Below are 17,957 nucleotides of genomic sequence, written 5' to 3' on the forward strand. Positions count from 1 at the left end.
TTTTTATGGCACTGCCTTCCCACTTTCTTTTCTTTTGACCAGGTAGATGGCAAGCTAGTTTGGTGGCTTAACTAAATTTCATACTTGAATCTCAAATGTGGTGTGGCCTTGTTGTCCTGGTACTGATACCCACACCCTGAATGGCTAGGTTAAAAAAGCAAGGAATTTTTACTCATATTAACATAATATGCATTTTGCAGTCTTTGGAAAACTACTCTCTTGTGGCAACCACATTGATTTAATCTACTGTGCTACATAATTTAAACAGTTTTTTGGCCACATGTAGGTTAAAAAGGTGTTAAACTGTGCTTTTTCTGTTGTGTTACTGTGTTTTAGTGCAGATCATTAAGCTGGGTGTTGAGCTGCCTGTGTTTGGCAGTGTTTCCACTTCTGCCAGTTGTTGGAAGAGAGCCCAACACCAATTATGTGTAGGACCACAGTAATAACTTATCACACAAAATTACTTTATCTTACATATAAACATAATTTTTGTATTTTTGTCTTTTATTAAGTCATGCATTTATTAATTTTTTTTTATGTGTGTTTGTTGTCTTTCTTTGGGTGCAGGTTGTGTGCTGGAGCTGTAACACTCTCTGTAACACTCTCAATTTTATACATTTGCCCAACACACAGACATGGATGCCTTCATAGAAGAGATAGGTGGCTGTTTCTTGGCCAGGTTATTTTATGTTTCATCTTTACAGTATCACCAGCACTACTACATTTCTAAGACCAGATATACACTTGACCATTTTATTGCTTTTGCAGCTAGATTGTGTAATGTTTGGACTTTTCTTATTTGTATAAACTTGTTGTCAGATGTGCTTGGTTATCTATATAGAAATCCAACTGCTGTACTGCTTGTAATGTTCTAATCAGTACATTATACTTGATAACTAACCTTCAATGTTATACAAAATGTCAACATGTTTTATTATTATTATTTTATATTTATAAAATCTTAAAACTCTAATTTGCATACTATTTTATGCATACTATTTATTTCCTATACCAGCACAGACCAAGTGTGGTATGACAATATATTCTATAATCAAATGTAGAGACTATTGTACTGATGTGGCACTGATGTGTCTCAGATTTGCTGTGCTAATTTGAATGTTGGAGTGGCATTTTCAAATACGATTTTGCTCGATTTGCTTCCAATCTCTCTGTCAGAAGTTTTGCATGTCACATCCCTAAAACTTGCAGACGTTTGATTTACTTTGTTAAATTGGCCCTTGTCGGTACGCATGTGAATTATTGAATGTGTAATGCCTCCTGATGGACTGGTGTCTTGCCCAAAGTATATTTTAGAAAACATTAAGTGTTTCTAAATTGTGTTGGGACAAAACTCTGACCAGGATGAAGCTGATTACAGCATTAATAAAATAAGCATTAAGCAATATTTACGCTCTTTAATATATTACAGGTGTCTCAATATATTAGACCAATTAGAAATTACTTTTTCATATCCATGGTATAAACCTTGTTATGAGTGCAGATGCTACAGGTGGCATTGTGTGTTTATGTGCTGGCTAGCACACACTTCAGTCTGCAGCTTAAGCAAGGTCTGCCGCTCTTCAATCAGCTCATCAGCTGGTCCACTCTTGGTTAGATACATCTTCATTTTTATATATTTTTATCTGCTATTTGCTTTTTCATTTGACATCTGACTGCCCTTTTTTCTTGTCTTATAGTTTCATCATTTTTTGTGCCTCTGCTGAGTTCCACCAAACTCCACCATAGGTTGCTGAGTATTCTCATGTCCCTCATTTCTGTGTACCTTCTTCTCAGCACGGGGTAAGCTATATATTTTGGGGAATGCTACATTTCCCTATACTGTGAAGAGTAAAAAGAGTGAAACTCAATGTATAATTTTTATAGCACCTGTCACAATAATGTAATTACAAATACAACAAAGTTATGCACAGTAAAATATAAAAAACTAAAATTTATGACAAAAGCAACCTTGTTTCATTAAAAAGCAAACTCCAGCATTACTGCTACAAAGCATCTAGTTGAGAAGTATTTTCTCAAAGATCACAGGGTTAAAGTTGTAGCTTAACAAAGTGTGTTACCCAATAGATGTAACTACAAATGGCTATTTAATTTAGCTTTGCACTTTAAATTTACACAGTTATAGCTGACTTTTTACTTAAATTAATACTTTAATTTATTACTTTAAATAAATAAATTAAACACCTATGTTAAGTAAATTTGAAGTAAGTATGATAAGTAAGATTCTTGAAATTGATTTTGTGAAAAATGTACTCTAAAAGCAGAAGCCTTTCCACCTGCTACAAGCTTTTTATAATTCTTGGAACAGAAAGTCAAACTTGAAGCCATGGCACGACAGTACATAGAAAGTTGGTCATACAATATGGTCAGGTCTTTGCTAGTCAGTGACAGCTACAGTGTCTATAAAAAGCATACACACCCCTATTAAAATGGCAGGTTTTTGTGATGGAAAATATCAGACCAAGATCATTTCAGATTTATTTAGTTAATGTCACCTATATTCTGTGCAATTCAATTGAAAAACCAGCTGAAATTGTTGAGAGGGGAAAGATAAAAATCTAAATGACATTAACATGGTTACATAATTGTGCCCATTCTCTTATAATTGGGAATGTGGCTGTGCTCAGAATATACCAGTCACATTCAAACACACAACTGTCATTCATTTTAGTGACTAGTTAACCCAGCTGATCTAGTAGGATTTTCCTGAGATTTACTTAGTTGTGTTTTACAGCAAAAGGTCCAGAGCTTACAAAATATAAAAGGAATCTCATTGTTAAAAGGTATCAGTTAGGAGAAGAGTAAAAAAAAATACAAGGAATTACATACACCATGGGATACAGTGGATAAAATGTGGTACAACAGTAATGTTACCAATAACTTAACATCCCTCAAATTTATATGACAAGAGGAAAATTAGTCTTAAAGGCTAACAAGAGGCCTACAGCAACATTAAAGGAGCTGCATGAATTTCTGACAAGTACTGTATCCAGCATATTTTTCATTTGCCTGGGCTGAGGGGTAGGATGACAAGATTGAGGTATTTTCTTACAAAGAAAAATAACAAAGCTTGGCTACACTTTGCAAAAACTTGCATCATGTCTGCCAAAAGCATGTGGAAAAAGTATATGGTCTAATGAGACCAAGATGAACCCTTTTATCCATAATTCCAAAAGGTTTGTTGGGCGAAAGAACAACTGCATATCACCAAAAGAACACCATCCCACAGTTAAGCGTGGTGGTAGCAGCATTATGCTTTGGGGCTTTAGTCAAGAGGTATGAAATTATGAACATTACCAAATATCAGTCAATTTTAGCACAAAACCTTCAAGCATCTGCTAAAAATGCTAAAGATAAAGAGGAATTTCACCTTTTAGCATGACAATGGCATACCTTTACATCAACAATAGAATGGCTTTACAAGAGGAAGATCAACGTTTTGGAATGGCCTAGCCAGAGCCCAGAACTGTGTGGGGACCTGAATGGGGCTTGGCACAGGAGATGCAGTCTGATGGATTTGAAGCGCTTTTGCAAGTAACAGAAGGCATAGATTGGCAGGTCAAGATGTTCCATGCTAATAGACTTTTCATTCACACTTGCTTGCCATGTTTCAACAGTCACATTGTGCTGACTGTGGTTGAGATGGGAGTTGTATAAGGGAAGTCAGCCTGAAATAGCCCTGCCCTAACAAAGCTGTATGTTTGTACTGCACTACAGTGACGAAATAACATAAGCTTTATTAGATCGCTATTGACAAAGCCCCATTTTAGTTGTTGCTGTTAAAATAACAGTGATAACCAAATTAAAACACCAAAACACCACGGCATATCATAAGGCTATTTACTCTACTTGACTTGGTTAGATTTTTGGGCTACTTAAGCATTGGACTAAGAGAACACATTGGAGCAGTATTTTCTGCTGTGGTATGAGTACCACTGGTTATAGGGAAGGCACCCCCAGAAGGTATACTATTTGGACAAAAGTATTTGGACACCCCTTCTTATGTTTGCAAAAGCAGTTGCTAACAGTTTAGGGAAGCATTATCCTGTTCCAGCATGACTGTACCCTTGTGCACAAGCAAGGTTTATAAAGACGTGTAGAAAAGCTTGGTTCAAAGAAAACTCAAGTGGCCTGCACAGAGCCCTGTCTTAAGCTCCATTTTGGCCCCTGCTTTAGCCCCAGCTTTGGAAGGATCTGGAACATAAATTGAGGCTTTCTTGACTAACATCAGTGTCCAGCCATACAAATGCTCTTTTCCTGAATGGGCACAAATTTCCACAGACATATTAAGTCTTGTAAGAAGCCCTCTCCGAAGAGTGGCTGTTATAGCTGAAAAATCACATAGAGCTCACTTTAATGTAATACTTTTTAAAACAGGATGTTTAACAATGTGAGACGAGAGTGGCTTCTGCTGACCTACAGGACACCTTTGTAGGTTACAGGATACCTACAAATAGCTCAGTCAGACGATGTGGTAGGCCTTACTAACTGCAGTGGTTTGCTTTGTGTTTTGTAAAGGTATGAGGCCCTTTTTCCTCCCATACTGTCATGGTTGATGTTTGTGTGGATTGGCATGGAGCAGGAAACCACAGACACACATAGACTGTCTAACAGGACAGAGGTAACACAGTTGTGGTTTTCTCCTTCATTTACTTTATATATTATTTCATATTAGGCTTAATAATGTTTTTATTAGTAATATTGTCTTGTGGTACAATATACTTTAAATAAATTTGCAGTCAGCAGTGTGTTTTAAGAAAATAGTTTAACTACTTAAGGGGAAAAAAAATCATTCATTAAAAATCATTCATTAAAAATGCAAATATCATTACTATTGAACACCTGACTGTTGTTTTCAACATCAACTTCAAATAAAATAGGATAATAATTGCACCATTAGCTAAATTTGCTGTTTACACTGATCTTCTTTTTATGAGCACACTACATTGGACAGCAGCCTCTATGCAGTTGTAAGGCTGCTTCTTAACTGTAAAAAAAAAAAAAAAAAATAGTAAACATTAATTGTACTAATTATTTTTGCTTATTGTAATGTGTCAGTTAAAGCTTGAAGATTGTTTAGCTTTCACTCAAGCTATCTGCAATAAATGCACTTGGCACTTTACTAATTACAGAAAAGCCGATGTAATGACTAAGTTTTATGAAAATTACTTTCATTTGACTCAAAATTGTTTAAAAAAGCCTGAAAGAACGAAAACTGGACCCATGAATCGTCTGATTTTAGCAGGTAAAAAAGTCAACTCCCAAGAATTTGTATTAATGCATAAATTAGTTAGTGCATGACGTCACTAAATAGCAGTCAAAAAAATACAGTTAGGTGTTTTCCTACATTGTACAGTTGCTACAATGTCATTGGTCCACTTTTCTTAGGCTGTTATATGTCATATGTTTCAACTTTTTTAAAGCTAATGTTCAAATGTTCTTGATGTTTTACAAAATAGCCAAACCAGTATATATAATAAGGATATATAAGGATTAAAATGTTATTTAGTACAGTTTTACTAAATAACGTTTCATGTGCTTAATAAGTTGATCATAATAATACCAAATGCTTTTGCAGCTTTCAGACATTGATTTTGTTGAAAATATCGACTTGACGAGAATCAGGCAGCTGAATTTAGAAGACATCCGAAGATCATACTTTTTTGTATCCTTGCAATATTTACCACTTATTGCATTTCAAACAAGCACTGCATTAAATATAAAGAGTTTTGATGAAATCTAGACTTGTACTTGCCTTAACACTTTGCACCAGGTATTCTTCATAATAATTGCCTTCTTTGGCACAGGAAATATTGCTTCTATTAACAGGTAAACTGATGTGCCTAAGGCTTGAAATGAATATATGCAAATATAACATTTATAAACTGACTTGATGGGTAATTACAGGCCCCAAACAGTGGAGCTGACAAACCAAGCTTTATTTTATCCTACCTGCCATTAAAGTTTAATCATATCTATCTATCTATCTATCTATCTATCTATCTATCTATCTATCTATCTATCTATCTATCTATCTATCTATCTATCTATCTATCTAATCTATCTATCTAGCTACCTATCTATCTAGCTATCTATCTAGCTATGTTATCTGTCTGTCTGTCTGTCTGTCTGTCTGTCTGTCTGTCTGTCTGTCTGTCTGTCTGTCTGTCTGTCTGTCTGTCCATGCGAGTGTGTGTATATACATATATACACATTTTTTAAAACCGGAAAGTCTGCACACCCCTTTCACCTTCTCCACGTTTTATTTATTTATTTACAGACTCATTGCATAATAGATTGAGTTCTGTTCTTTTTTTGCCTCAAACATACAATGTGCACATACAATATGCAATGTTATTTTACTGACAGGAATCGCTTATTTAGGGGTTACATATCTGTACACACAAGTAGCCTAATACTTGGTTGAGGCAGCAATTACAGCCTCAAGGCGCCTTGGGAAGGAAGCTATGAGCTTTTCACACTTGTTTCTGGACATTTTTGCCTAGTCCACTTGGCATATCTTTGCAAGCTCCTTCAGGTTGGAAGGGAGCATCGGTACACAGCCATTTTCAGCTCCTTCCACAAATGTTTGATTGGATTTAGGTCTGGGCTCTGGCTGGGCCACTCAAGGACATTCACAGACTTTCTCCGAAGCCACTCCTTTGTTCTCTTGGCTGTGTGCTTCGGGTCGTTGTCATGTTGGTAAACCTTCGCCCCAGTCTGAGGTTTTCTTCAAGGATCTTGGTGTACTTTGCTGCATTCATCTTTCCCTCTATCAGGACTAGCTGTCCCGGTCCTGCTGCAAAAAAAACAAAAACATCCCCACATCATGATGCTGCCACCGCCATGCTTTACTGTAGGGATGGCATTAGCCAGGTGATGAGTGATGCCTGGTTTCCTCCAGAGGTGACGCTTGGTATTCATGCCAAAAAGTTTAATTTTGGTTTTATCAGACCAGAAAATCTTGCTTCTCATGGTTTGAGAATCCTCTAGGTGCCTTTTGGCAAACTCCAAGTGGGCTGTCATGTGCCTTGTACTAAGGAGTGGCTTCCATCTGGCCACTCTACCATAAAGGCGTGATTTGTGGAGTGCTGCCTGGATGGTTGATCTTCTGATAGGTTCTCTTATCTCCATAAGGATATCCTGGAGCTCTGTCAGAGTGACCCTCGGGTTCCTGCTCACCTCCCTGGCCAAGGCCCGTCTTCCCCGATCGCTCAGTTTGGCCGGGCAGTCAAGTCTAGGAAGATTTTTGGTGGTTCCAAATAGGGCTGTGCGATATGACAAAAAAAGTCATATCTCGATATGCTTTTGAGAAGTGGCAATATACAATACAATGTAATGTTAACTTACATTTGTACTTAAAGTACGATGAAGGTTGTATTTGTATTAATATTGACAATATTAATATTATATATACATATTGACTATTAAACAAACCATCAGAATCTCACAATCACATTTATGCTGTCTAATTTACTTCTAATAAATGAGCATCAAAAAAATCCCGAAAACATTTCATGTTCGATAATGCTTTGCTATTATTGCAAAGTGAAAGCGCATGGTAAACAGCAGAACCGAGACCCAGATCAACCACACAGCAGCATAAAATCTTAACCGCTGCTTACCTGATCCAGGCTCTGCTATGCAGCCACTGTTGGGTCCTTAAGCAAGACCCTTAACCCTGTCTGTGCCGTAAGGTGGCTGACCCTGCGCTCTGTCCCCAGCTCCCAAAACAAGCTGGGATATGCAAAGAAAGAATTTCATTGTACTGTACACCTGTATATGTGTATATGACAAATAAAGTATATCTATAACTACCTGAGCTTCTCTTCTTCAAATTGAGACCAAATATTTATCAGTTTGTTATATTAGGGATATAACCCACTTTATTTCTTCTTGGAGGCCATCTTGTATGTTTCCAGAATATTTCCAGAATATATAAATACAATTTTAACTGTATTTGTCCACCTAACTAATGAAAACCGTTTTAGATAATTTATTCTCTCAGCTTTTGCGGTAAAAAGCTGAAACTGTTAGTTTATTCACTAAACTGTCACTTGTACCACAACCAATGAAGAGAGAGATCTGATTGGTTTATACAACTGAATCTCTAACAAATGAACTGATTCATTAAGTTGTTTACGCACGACATCATAATGAAATTGAGTTAGCATAACGAATGAATCTTTACCATAGATAAGAGCACAGCTCCCTGATTCGATTCTAATGAATAATTTGTTTGAAAAGAGTCGTTTTTGACTCAGTGATTCAGTTTGCATGTGTGTGCGTGCACATGCCCACCTGCTCATACGCGGAGGAAACATTCCACGCAGCGCTTTTGTGCTCTGTTTTAAATGTTCTCAAAGGGTAACGTGTATTCTATGCATACTCGATATATTAAATATGGTCATTTTCAACATTGTGTAAAAAGTAATATTGAATATATTCGATATATACCACCCAGCCCTAGTTCCAAACTTATTTCATTTTTAAATGATGGTGGCCACTGTGCTCTTTGGGACCTGTAAAGCTGCAGCAATTTTTCTGTATCCTTCTCCAGATCTATGCCTTGACACAATCCTGTTTCTGAGGTCTGCAGATAATTCCTTTGATCCCATGACTTGGCTCTGATATGCATTATCAACTGTGGGACCTTATGTAGGCAGGTGTGGGCAATCCCCAGTCATGTCCAATCAATTGAATTTACCACAGGTAAATTTTGTGTAGAATTTTGTGACAAAAAATAAACTCAATCTATTATATTTTTGTAATGTTTTATTCTATTTATGTAATGTAATAAAACGTGGAGAAGGTGAAAGGGGTGTGCAAACTTTCCTGCTTGACTGTGTACTGTATATATACCTCCTTGTTTCTACACTCACTGTCCCTTTTATCAGCTCCAGTTACCATATAGAGACACTTTGTAGTTCTACAATTACTGACAGTAGTCCATCTGTTTCTCTACATACTTTTTTAGCCTGCTTTCACCCTGTTCCTCAATGGTCAGGACCTCTACAGGACCACCACAGAGTAAGTATTATTTAGGTGGTGGATCATTCTCAGCACTGCAGTGACAATGACATGGCGGTGGTGTGTTAGTGTGTGTTGTGCTGGTATGAGTGGATTAGACACAGCAGCGCTGCTGGAGTTTTTAAATACCACTGTCCACTCTATTAGGCACTCCTACCTAGTTGGTCCACCTTGTAGACGTAAAGTCAGAGACGATCGCTCATCTTTTGCTGCTGTTTGAGATGGTCATCTTCTAGACCTTCATCTGTAGTCACATGATGCTGCCCATGGGTGTTGTTGGCTGGATATCTTTGGTTGGTGGACTATTCTCAGTCCAGCAGTGACAGTGAGATGTTTAAAAACTCCATCAGCACTGCTGCCACTCATACCAGCACAACACACACTAACACACCACCACCATGTCAGTATCACTGCAGTGCTGAGAATGATCCACCACCCAAATAATACCTGATCTGGGGTGGTCCTGGTAGAGTCCTGACCATTGAAGAACAGCATGAAAGGGGGGTAACAAAGCATGCAGAGAAACAGATCAGTAATTATATATATACAGTGGTGTTCAAAAAAATAGCAGTGATTTTTAAAAAGTGAATAAAGCGCAAAATCGTTTAATAACTTTTATTTGCATAAATGCAAATGCACTGAAAATACTACACTACTATACTAAACTTAAATTATAAATCAAAACATTAACAAAATTTAGCCAGTTTGTGTTATTCCTTTACAGAAAGTTAAGAAAAATGAATATTAGGCTGTTCAAAAAAATAGCAGTGCCAGCATTTTTCTTTAAAAACTCAGAAAAAGTATAAACTGAACAAAATGTTTGAGGTTTCACTTTACTTTGAATTACTGAACTAATATTTAGTGGCATAACAATTGTTTTCGAGATCTGTGTTGCATGGAGTTGACCAACTTCTCTGAACAGGTATTCCAGTCCAGGATGATTAGACTACATTCCACAGTTCTTCTGCAATTTTCAGTTTTGCCTCAAATAAACATGTTTTAGATATCAGCCCACCAGTTCTCTATGGGATTGATTACCTCAATCTTGTTTGTCTGTAACCAAGATGTTTTGGGTCATTGTCATGTTGAAACACCCATTTTAAGGACATTTTTTTTCGACATAGGGCAACATGATGATCTCAAGTATTCTGATATATATCATCATTTTGTACCACCATGCTTTACTGTCTTCACAGTGTACTTTGGCTTGAATTTAGTGCTCGGGGGTCGTCTGACATACTGTCTACGGCTACTAGACCCAAAAAGAACAATTAATGTGTTCCTTGGCAAATTTTAACCCATTCAGGACATGTCTTCTCTGTGTTTTTCCCTCTACAAACAACTTTTTAATCAGAGTATGCTGTTCATCAGAAAAATGTCTGGAACAACCCATTTTACCCAGTATTTCAGAAGGAAATGCGCTATGACCAACATGTGCAACATTTGCCACCCTCCTACCTTAAATAAGGGCCAAAATTTACACCCGTTCTTCTGCAGAATGCCGTCACCAATTGAACTTCTCACTGCTATTATTTTGAACAAGCCCCTTTCAATCAATGTTTCGATTACTTAGAGCAGCATGCATGTGTTAATTGTTGGGTTTGTTTCGTTTTCATTACTCTACTACACTTTCAAGTAAATGTTTTGCTATCGCTTTTTTTTAATGATGTGTGACTGCTATTTTTTTGGACACCACTGTATGTACAGTGTATCACAAAAGTGAGTACACCCCTCACATTTCTGCAGATATTTAAGTATATCTTTTCATGGGACAACACTGACAAAATGACACTTTGACACAATGAAAAGTAGTCTGTGTGCAGCTTATATAACAGTGTAAATTTATTCTTGCCTCAAAATAACTCAATATACAGCCATTAATGTCTAAACCACCGGCAACAAAAGTGAGTACACCCCTAAGAGACTACACCCATAAATGTCCAAATTGAGCACTGCTTGTCATTTTCCCTCCAAAATGTCATGTGATTTGTTAGTGTTACTAGGTCTCAGGTGTGCATAGGGAGCAGGTGTGTAGTACAGCTCTCACACTCTCTCATACTGGTCACTGAAAGTTCCAACATGGCACCTCATGGCAAAGAACTCTCTGAGGATCTTAAAAGACGAATTGTTGCGCTACATGAAGATGGCCAAGGCTACAAGAAGATTGCCAACACCCTGAAACTGAGCTGCAGCACAGTGGCCAAGATCATCCAGCGTTTTAAAAGAGCAGGGTCCACTCAGAACAGACCTCGCGTTGGTCGTCCAAAGAAGCTGAGTGCACGTGCTCAGCGTCACATCCAACTGCTGTCTTTGAAAGATAGGCGCAGGAGTGCTGTCAGCATTGCTGCAGAGATTGAAAAGGTGGGCGGTCAGCCTGTCAGTGCTCAGACCATACGCCGCACACTACATCAAATTGGTCTGCATGGCTGTCACCCCAGAAGGAAGCCTCTTCTGAAGTCTCTACACAAGAAAGCCCGCAAACAGTTTGCTGAAGACATGTCAACAAAGGACTTGGATTACTGGAACGATGTCCTATGGTCTGATGAGACCAAGATTAATTTGTTTGGTTCAGATGGTCTCAAGCATGTGTGGCGGCAATCAGGTGAGGAGTACAAAGATAAGTGTGTCATGCCTACAGTCAAGCATGGTGGTGGGAATGCCATGGTCTGGGGCTGCATGAGTGCAGCAGGTGTTGGGGAGTTACATTTCATTGAGGGACACATGAACTCCAATATGTACTGTGAAATACTGAAGCAGAGCATGATCCCCTCCCTCCGGAAACTGCGTCGCAGGGCAGTGTTCCAGCATGATAATGACCCCAAACACACCTCTAAGACGACCACTGCTTTATTGAAGAGGCTGAGGGTAAAGGTGATGGACTAACCAAGCATGTCTCCAGACCTAAACCCAATAGAACATCTTTGGGGCATCCTCAAGCGGGAGGTGGAGGAGCGCAAAGTCTCGAATATCCGCCAGCTCCGTGATGTCGTCATGGAGGAGTGGAAAAGCATTCCAGTGGCAACCTGTGAAGCTCTGGTAAACTCCATGCCCAGGAGAGTTAAGGCAGTTCTGGGAAATAATGGTGGCCACACAAAATATTGACACTTTAGGAACTTTCACTAAGGGGTGTACTCACTTTTGTTGCCGGTGGTTTAGACATTAATGGCTGTATATTGAGTTATTTTGAGGGAAGAATAAATTTACACTGTTATATAAGCTGCACACAGACTACTTTTCATTGTGTCAAAGTGTCATTTTGTCAGTGTTGTCCCATGAAAAGATATACTTAAATATCTGCAGAAATGTGAGGGGTGTACTCACTTTTGTGATACACTGTATATATATATATATATATATATATATATATATATATATATACTGTATATACAGTGGGGAAAATAAGTATTTGATCCCCTGCTGATTTTGTAAGTTTACCCCTTTATAAAGACTTGAACAGTCTATAATTTTTATGGAAGGTTTATTTTAACAGAGGGAGACTATCAACAAAAAATCCAGAAAATAAAGGTTATAAATTAATTTGTATTTAATTAAGGGAAATAAGTATTTGATCCCCTACCAACCAGCAAGAATTCTGACCCCCACAGACCGTTTATGTGCCCATGAGGCACACAAATTAGTCCTGTCCCTGTATAAAAGACACCTGTCACAGAATCAGTTTCTTCCATTCAAATCACTCGACTGCCAAGGGCAAGACCAAAGAGCTATCAAAGGACGTCAGGGACAAGATTGTAGACCTGCACAAGGCTGGGATGGGCTACAAGACCATCAGCAAGAAGCTTGGTGAGAAAGAGACCACTGTTGTCACGATAATTCGAAAATGGAAGAAATACAAGATCACAGTCAATCACCCTCGCTCTGGAGCTCCATGCAAGATCTCACCTTGTGGGGTAAGAATGATTCTGAGAAAGGTGAGGTCAGCCCAGAATTACACGGGAGGAGCTTGTCAATGATCTCAAGGGAGCTGGGAGCAGAGATATGCTGGATATGACCCAACAGTGGTTTCTTTCTCACCAAGCTTCTTGCTGATGGTCTTGTAGCCCATTCCAGCCTTGTGCAGGTCTACAGTCTTGTCCCTGATGTCCTTTGATAGCTCTTTGGTCATGCCCATGGTGGTCGAGAGATTTGAATGGAAGAAACTGATTCTGTGACAGGTGTCTTTTATACAGGGACAGGACTAATATGTGTGCCTCATGGGCACATAACCGGTCTGTGGGGGTCAGAATTCTTGCTGGTTGGTAGGGGATCAAATACTTATTTCCCTTAATTAAATAAAAATTAATTTATAACCTTTATTTAATGTTAGTTTTTCTGGATTTTTTGTTGATATTCTGTCTCTCTCTGTTAAAATAAACCTTCCATAAAAATTATAGACTGTTCAAGTCTTTGTAAGGGGGTAAACTTACAAAATCAGCAGGGGATCAAATACTTATTTTCTTCACTGTGTATATATAGTGGTGTTCAAAAAAAAACAAAAAAAACAATATATATACAGTCATGTGAAAAAGTTAGGACACCCCATGAAAACTGAGAGATTAAGCTTATATCATTAAACAAAAATTTACAATTACTTTTAAACACAAGTTGTAAATCCATCAAGGAATGGCTCAAAAGAAAGAAATGGAGAGTTCTGGAATGGCCAAGTCAAAGCCCGGATCTTAATCATATTGAGATGCTGTGGGGTGATTTGAAATGGGCTGTGCATGCAAGAAACCCCTCAAACCTCACAGAGCTGAAGAAATTCTGCATGGAGGAGTGGGAAAAACTTTCTCCCAGTCAATGTCAGAGACTAGTAGATGGTTATAGGAAATGTCTAATTGAGGTTATTTCAGCCAAAGGGGGAAACACCAGCTATTAGACATAAGGTGTCCTAACTTTTTCCTCACAATCCATTTTTGTTCATTACATTTTACAACTTGTTTCAAAGTATTTTTTCAGTTTTTTTGTTTAATGGTATAAGCTCCATCTCTCAATACTGTTTAATTGAAGCTCAAATGTTCATATGTTTAAATATTTTCAAAAAGACAAAGGTTCTCATGGGGCGTCCTAACTTTTTGGCATGACTGTGTGTATATATGTATGTATATATATTTACATTTTTAGCATTTAGCAGACGCTTTTATCCAAAGCGACTTACACAATGAGCGGAACACGATGAGCAATTGAGGGTTAAGGGCCTTGCTCAGGGACCCAACAGTCTCTCTCTCTCTCTCTCTCTCTCTCTCTCTCATATATATATAATCAATCAATCAATCAATCACTCTGTGTGTATGTGTGTGTATGGAATATAAAATAAATACGTAACGGTTAAAAATTTTTTTTTTTTTAATGTACAGTTTTGACCCAGCCTCTGTATACTGCTTTCTAACAGTCTTCAATCCGTTCTTAATGGGTGGCCTCTTAATGTGGAAGGTACTAGACATACACATACACATCTCACAAAGATCAAAGTCTAAGAATAACTTTGTCCAAAAAATTGTGAGTCTGCATTTTTGGACAAGTTTTCTTTGGGGTTACTGTGAGAAACAAAAAGCAGTACTTTGTAATGAACTTGGACACGTTTCAATTTTTTAAACAATTCCCACATTGCTTGTTTTTCAGGTTCTGATCCCATTCATAATAGTTATGTGCACATTTGAAAGTGTTCAAGTGTCAACGCGGCTTTCCTCACGAAGGTACACAGATTCTGATTTAATATTCTTCCTGATTTTCTGCCGCTCTTATGCCAAGTTCACACTACATGACTTTCCAAGTCGTCAGGTAGCTGTTCAGTTCACACTACACAACTGGATCTCCTGTAATCAGGAGTGTTTCAAGTCGGTGTGTATTTCACACTACACGACTGATCGGCAATAGGGGGTTTCACACTACCCGATCTATCACGAACTGGAATCGCAGGCGAGCTTCTCTGGTCTCCCAAACTATGTTTTGTCACGAAAACAAACGCGAGAACTGGCGAAAGATTTAATGATACCACGTCCAAAAATGCACGTCATCAAGTAGCAAGCGATCAAAGTTTGTGTGCTGATGTGCAGTGTAAAATCAAGGAGAAAAAAATAAATGAATCTGAGTGGCTTTGGCATGGATTGTTCTATAATGAGTTGGAGGTTAATAAATATTTTTTTGCAATACAACGTTGATGTTTTGTAGAGAACAATAAGGTCAGAAATACTGTAAAACCTGTGTGTGTGCCAATGTATTCTGATATAAACTATATTATGCCCCTGTACCACCTTTTTACAATGCCTCCCCTGTGTTTCCCCTTACCCCCGTATCTTGCGGTCTCATTGGCTGTTCGACATAGCACTCATTGCCAGACGGGCAACTCAGATTCAGATATCGGACATAATAGAAATTCAATCGAGTTGTTCACACATAGCGATTGAGAGCCGAGTTTCGATCGCCAAGCGAACACCGAGTTACTCCTGAGCCGGCAAATCTAGCGCCGACTGGTCGGCGAACGAAAATCAGGGCGGAAGTCATGTTGCGTGAACTAGGCATTAATTAATATGTGCAGCCTATGATGATGTAGCAGTTTTATAGATCTGGAGCTCATATATAAACAGTATAACACATCTATTTTTTACTTAGATCTTCACTTTATTCAACCAGGAGTGACCTTTTTGAAAAAGATAGGATGGAGCATCTGTTACAAAGTATCTTAAAAATTAATTCAGTCCCTGACGGGTTTTTTCTTTTTTTCCTTAAAGGTCAAAAATGCTATTTTTAAGGTGTTAGTAAAACATGGATGTTATCCGTCAAGGTAGCTCATTGTTGGTTCAGTTGTCAATTGTGAAGGTGCTTAACGATTAAGATTGTTTGGTCTGGAAAATCATCCTCTCTATAGAGAAGAAACCAACTGTAACACATTTTTGAGCATGTCAGTACCTGTATCACTTTGTTAATTCTTATGTTTATTTATATCTTTTTATTTGTTTATTTATTTTTGTTTCAGCCTTTTTCTCATCGTGCTGGTCATCTCTGATTTAATGGCACTGGTAGGTTCAGAAGAGAGAAAATAACATTAGCATTCTGTCCTTTAAATTAAAACCTTAAGCACTAAATAGATTTCTTTCCTTTTCTAGCACTTCTTTTTTCTGGTTAAAGACTATGGAAGTTGGCTTGACATAGGAACAAGGTTTGTTCTAGGCTAAACATTAATAGTTGGACACATTTGTAATAACACAATATTTTAATCTTACTAGGATGTTGCATAATTTTACATAATACTTAAGATTAAACTTCTTTAATGCCTATTTACATCAGAAAATGTTGAGAACATTTTCAGCTAGTTCATTAAGCAATGATATTTATCATTTCAGGCTTTACAAATACAACTTGATGTCCATAAATTGCTTTGGGGGCACAATCTTTTTAAAAATGGCATTTTTACATTGTAATTTAGAAGGTTTATTGATTTTTCTAAAACGTATAATTTGTGACCCCATGGTTAGACACCACTAGCAATCCTGGATTTGAAATTGACTATTTCTATGCTTAGGGAAAATTTGCTTTTAAGAATGAAAATATATCTGAAAAGCCTATGTCCCACTTTTACAAATGGTCCCTCTTAATGAAATGTATGCTATATATGTCCATAGTTTATATTTAATAGTTTTATCAATGTTTTTTATTAAAAGAACTGTGTAAAGATATTATCTAACATTTTTTGTTGCATTGTTTCCAGCATTAGTCACTACGTGATTGTCATGTCCATGACCATCTTCCTGATGCTGCTAAGTGTGTTGACACACATCCTCACCTCCAAGAGAATTCTGTTCGGTCAAAATGTGAAAGTGCACTTTAAATAAGGACTGATTTACTGAAGCAGTAAAATTTTTTTTACTGTATATTTAGCGTTACAAAACAAAAACCAGACTAACTTGACAAATTTGTGAGAGCAGTGGTAAACTTGTTGTCTACAGCTGTAACCATTGGAAATTGACTCAAGTTTTAAGCAAATGAGGGGTTGGGATGCAAGTGCTGGTCATGGAAACTTTACTTGAAAGAGCAGTTGACCTGCTGTACTCTGGGGGAAAAAACATTTTAAATCCTACAGAAAGATATTAGTGTTTTATCTATTTGTATGAATTTGATACATAAATATGTTTCAGATCAAGGACAAATGCAGTTAAACTGGACTTTTTTTTAACATGTTATTTTTTTTACTGGTTTTGTCATAGGAACAGATGTGTTCCAGTTGTCAAGCACATAAAGAAAAAAAAATTATTCATTTTCAGTGACCTCTTGATCATGTTCAAGGTTGCAGTGGGTGTGGAGACACCCAGGAACACTTAATGCAAGGCATGTGGAGTTTTAGACTAGTCAATCCACTGTCTAAGTATTTTGTGAGGCTGAAAAGACCAGAGAGACTCCACATCCAAAATTTCTGAACATTGCCACAATTTGATAGCAATATATCCATAGGTGATTACTTGAAATTTGTAGCTTGGTTTCTGTGCTGACAGTTCAGTGTCAGTTGTGGGCCCTTATAGAACCAGGAGTGTACCTTTCCAAACTATGTGCAATCAACTCAACTTGCTACTGATGGACTTTACTTGAGTTCTGGACACATCTGAAGGATGATTAAAAGCAGAGAGAAGGCATCTGATGACAATTAGTAGTTTTTTTTTTTAACAAAACTATAAAACATGTTTTTACAGTGTCCCCAGTCCAGATCTGGCCACTACACAATAAAGTGCACATTGGTTTGAATACTCTGTATAAAATAAATTAGTGTCAAAGTAGTCTATGGTGAGGATAAAGTGTTTGATTATATGTATTATGTTAAGTATATGACATGTCTCTTTAAATTGTATTTTGTAATGTATTGGTAAAAGGGTTATTTTAAATTGGTGCATATAATGTAGTTGTTTCACTAATATGATTCA

The 17,957-nt window shown here is 37.5% G+C and overlaps 1 protein-coding gene across 4 annotated transcripts in view; it reads left to right on the forward strand.

The window, feature by feature from the left end:
• Positions 1 to 17,192, forward strand: part of pign (phosphatidylinositol glycan anchor biosynthesis, class N) — a 35,021-nt gene extending 17,829 nt beyond the window's left edge. For 3 of the 4 annotated variants that reach the window (XM_062985795.1, XM_062985797.1, XM_062985798.1), the window contains 12 exons: positions 337 to 428; positions 568 to 679; positions 1,502 to 1,610; positions 1,698 to 1,800; positions 4,537 to 4,639; positions 5,597 to 5,683; positions 5,792 to 5,847; positions 14,403 to 14,478; positions 14,668 to 14,741; positions 16,022 to 16,064; positions 16,152 to 16,204; positions 16,754 to 17,192. In XM_062985795.1, coding sequence (XP_062841865.1) covers positions 337 to 428; positions 568 to 679; positions 1,502 to 1,610; positions 1,698 to 1,800; positions 4,537 to 4,639; positions 5,597 to 5,683; positions 5,792 to 5,847; positions 14,403 to 14,478; positions 14,668 to 14,741; positions 16,022 to 16,064; positions 16,152 to 16,204; positions 16,754 to 16,877 — 1,032 coding nt within the window. In that variant the 3' untranslated portion in view covers positions 16,878 to 17,192. Of the gene's footprint in view, positions 1 to 336; positions 429 to 567; positions 680 to 1,501; positions 1,611 to 1,697; positions 1,801 to 4,536; positions 4,640 to 5,596; positions 5,684 to 5,791; positions 5,848 to 8,578; positions 8,762 to 14,402; positions 14,479 to 14,667; positions 14,742 to 16,021; positions 16,065 to 16,151; positions 16,205 to 16,753 lie in introns of those variants that run through there. The other variant, XM_062985796.1, reaches the window with a different exon arrangement.
• Positions 17,193 to 17,957: the final 765 nt, after the last annotated feature.

The sequence above is a fragment of the Trichomycterus rosablanca genome, chromosome 23 (assembly GCF_030014385.1).
Source record: "Trichomycterus rosablanca isolate fTriRos1 chromosome 23, fTriRos1.hap1, whole genome shotgun sequence".
Lineage (NCBI taxonomy): Eukaryota > Metazoa > Chordata > Actinopteri > Siluriformes > Trichomycteridae > Trichomycterus > Trichomycterus rosablanca.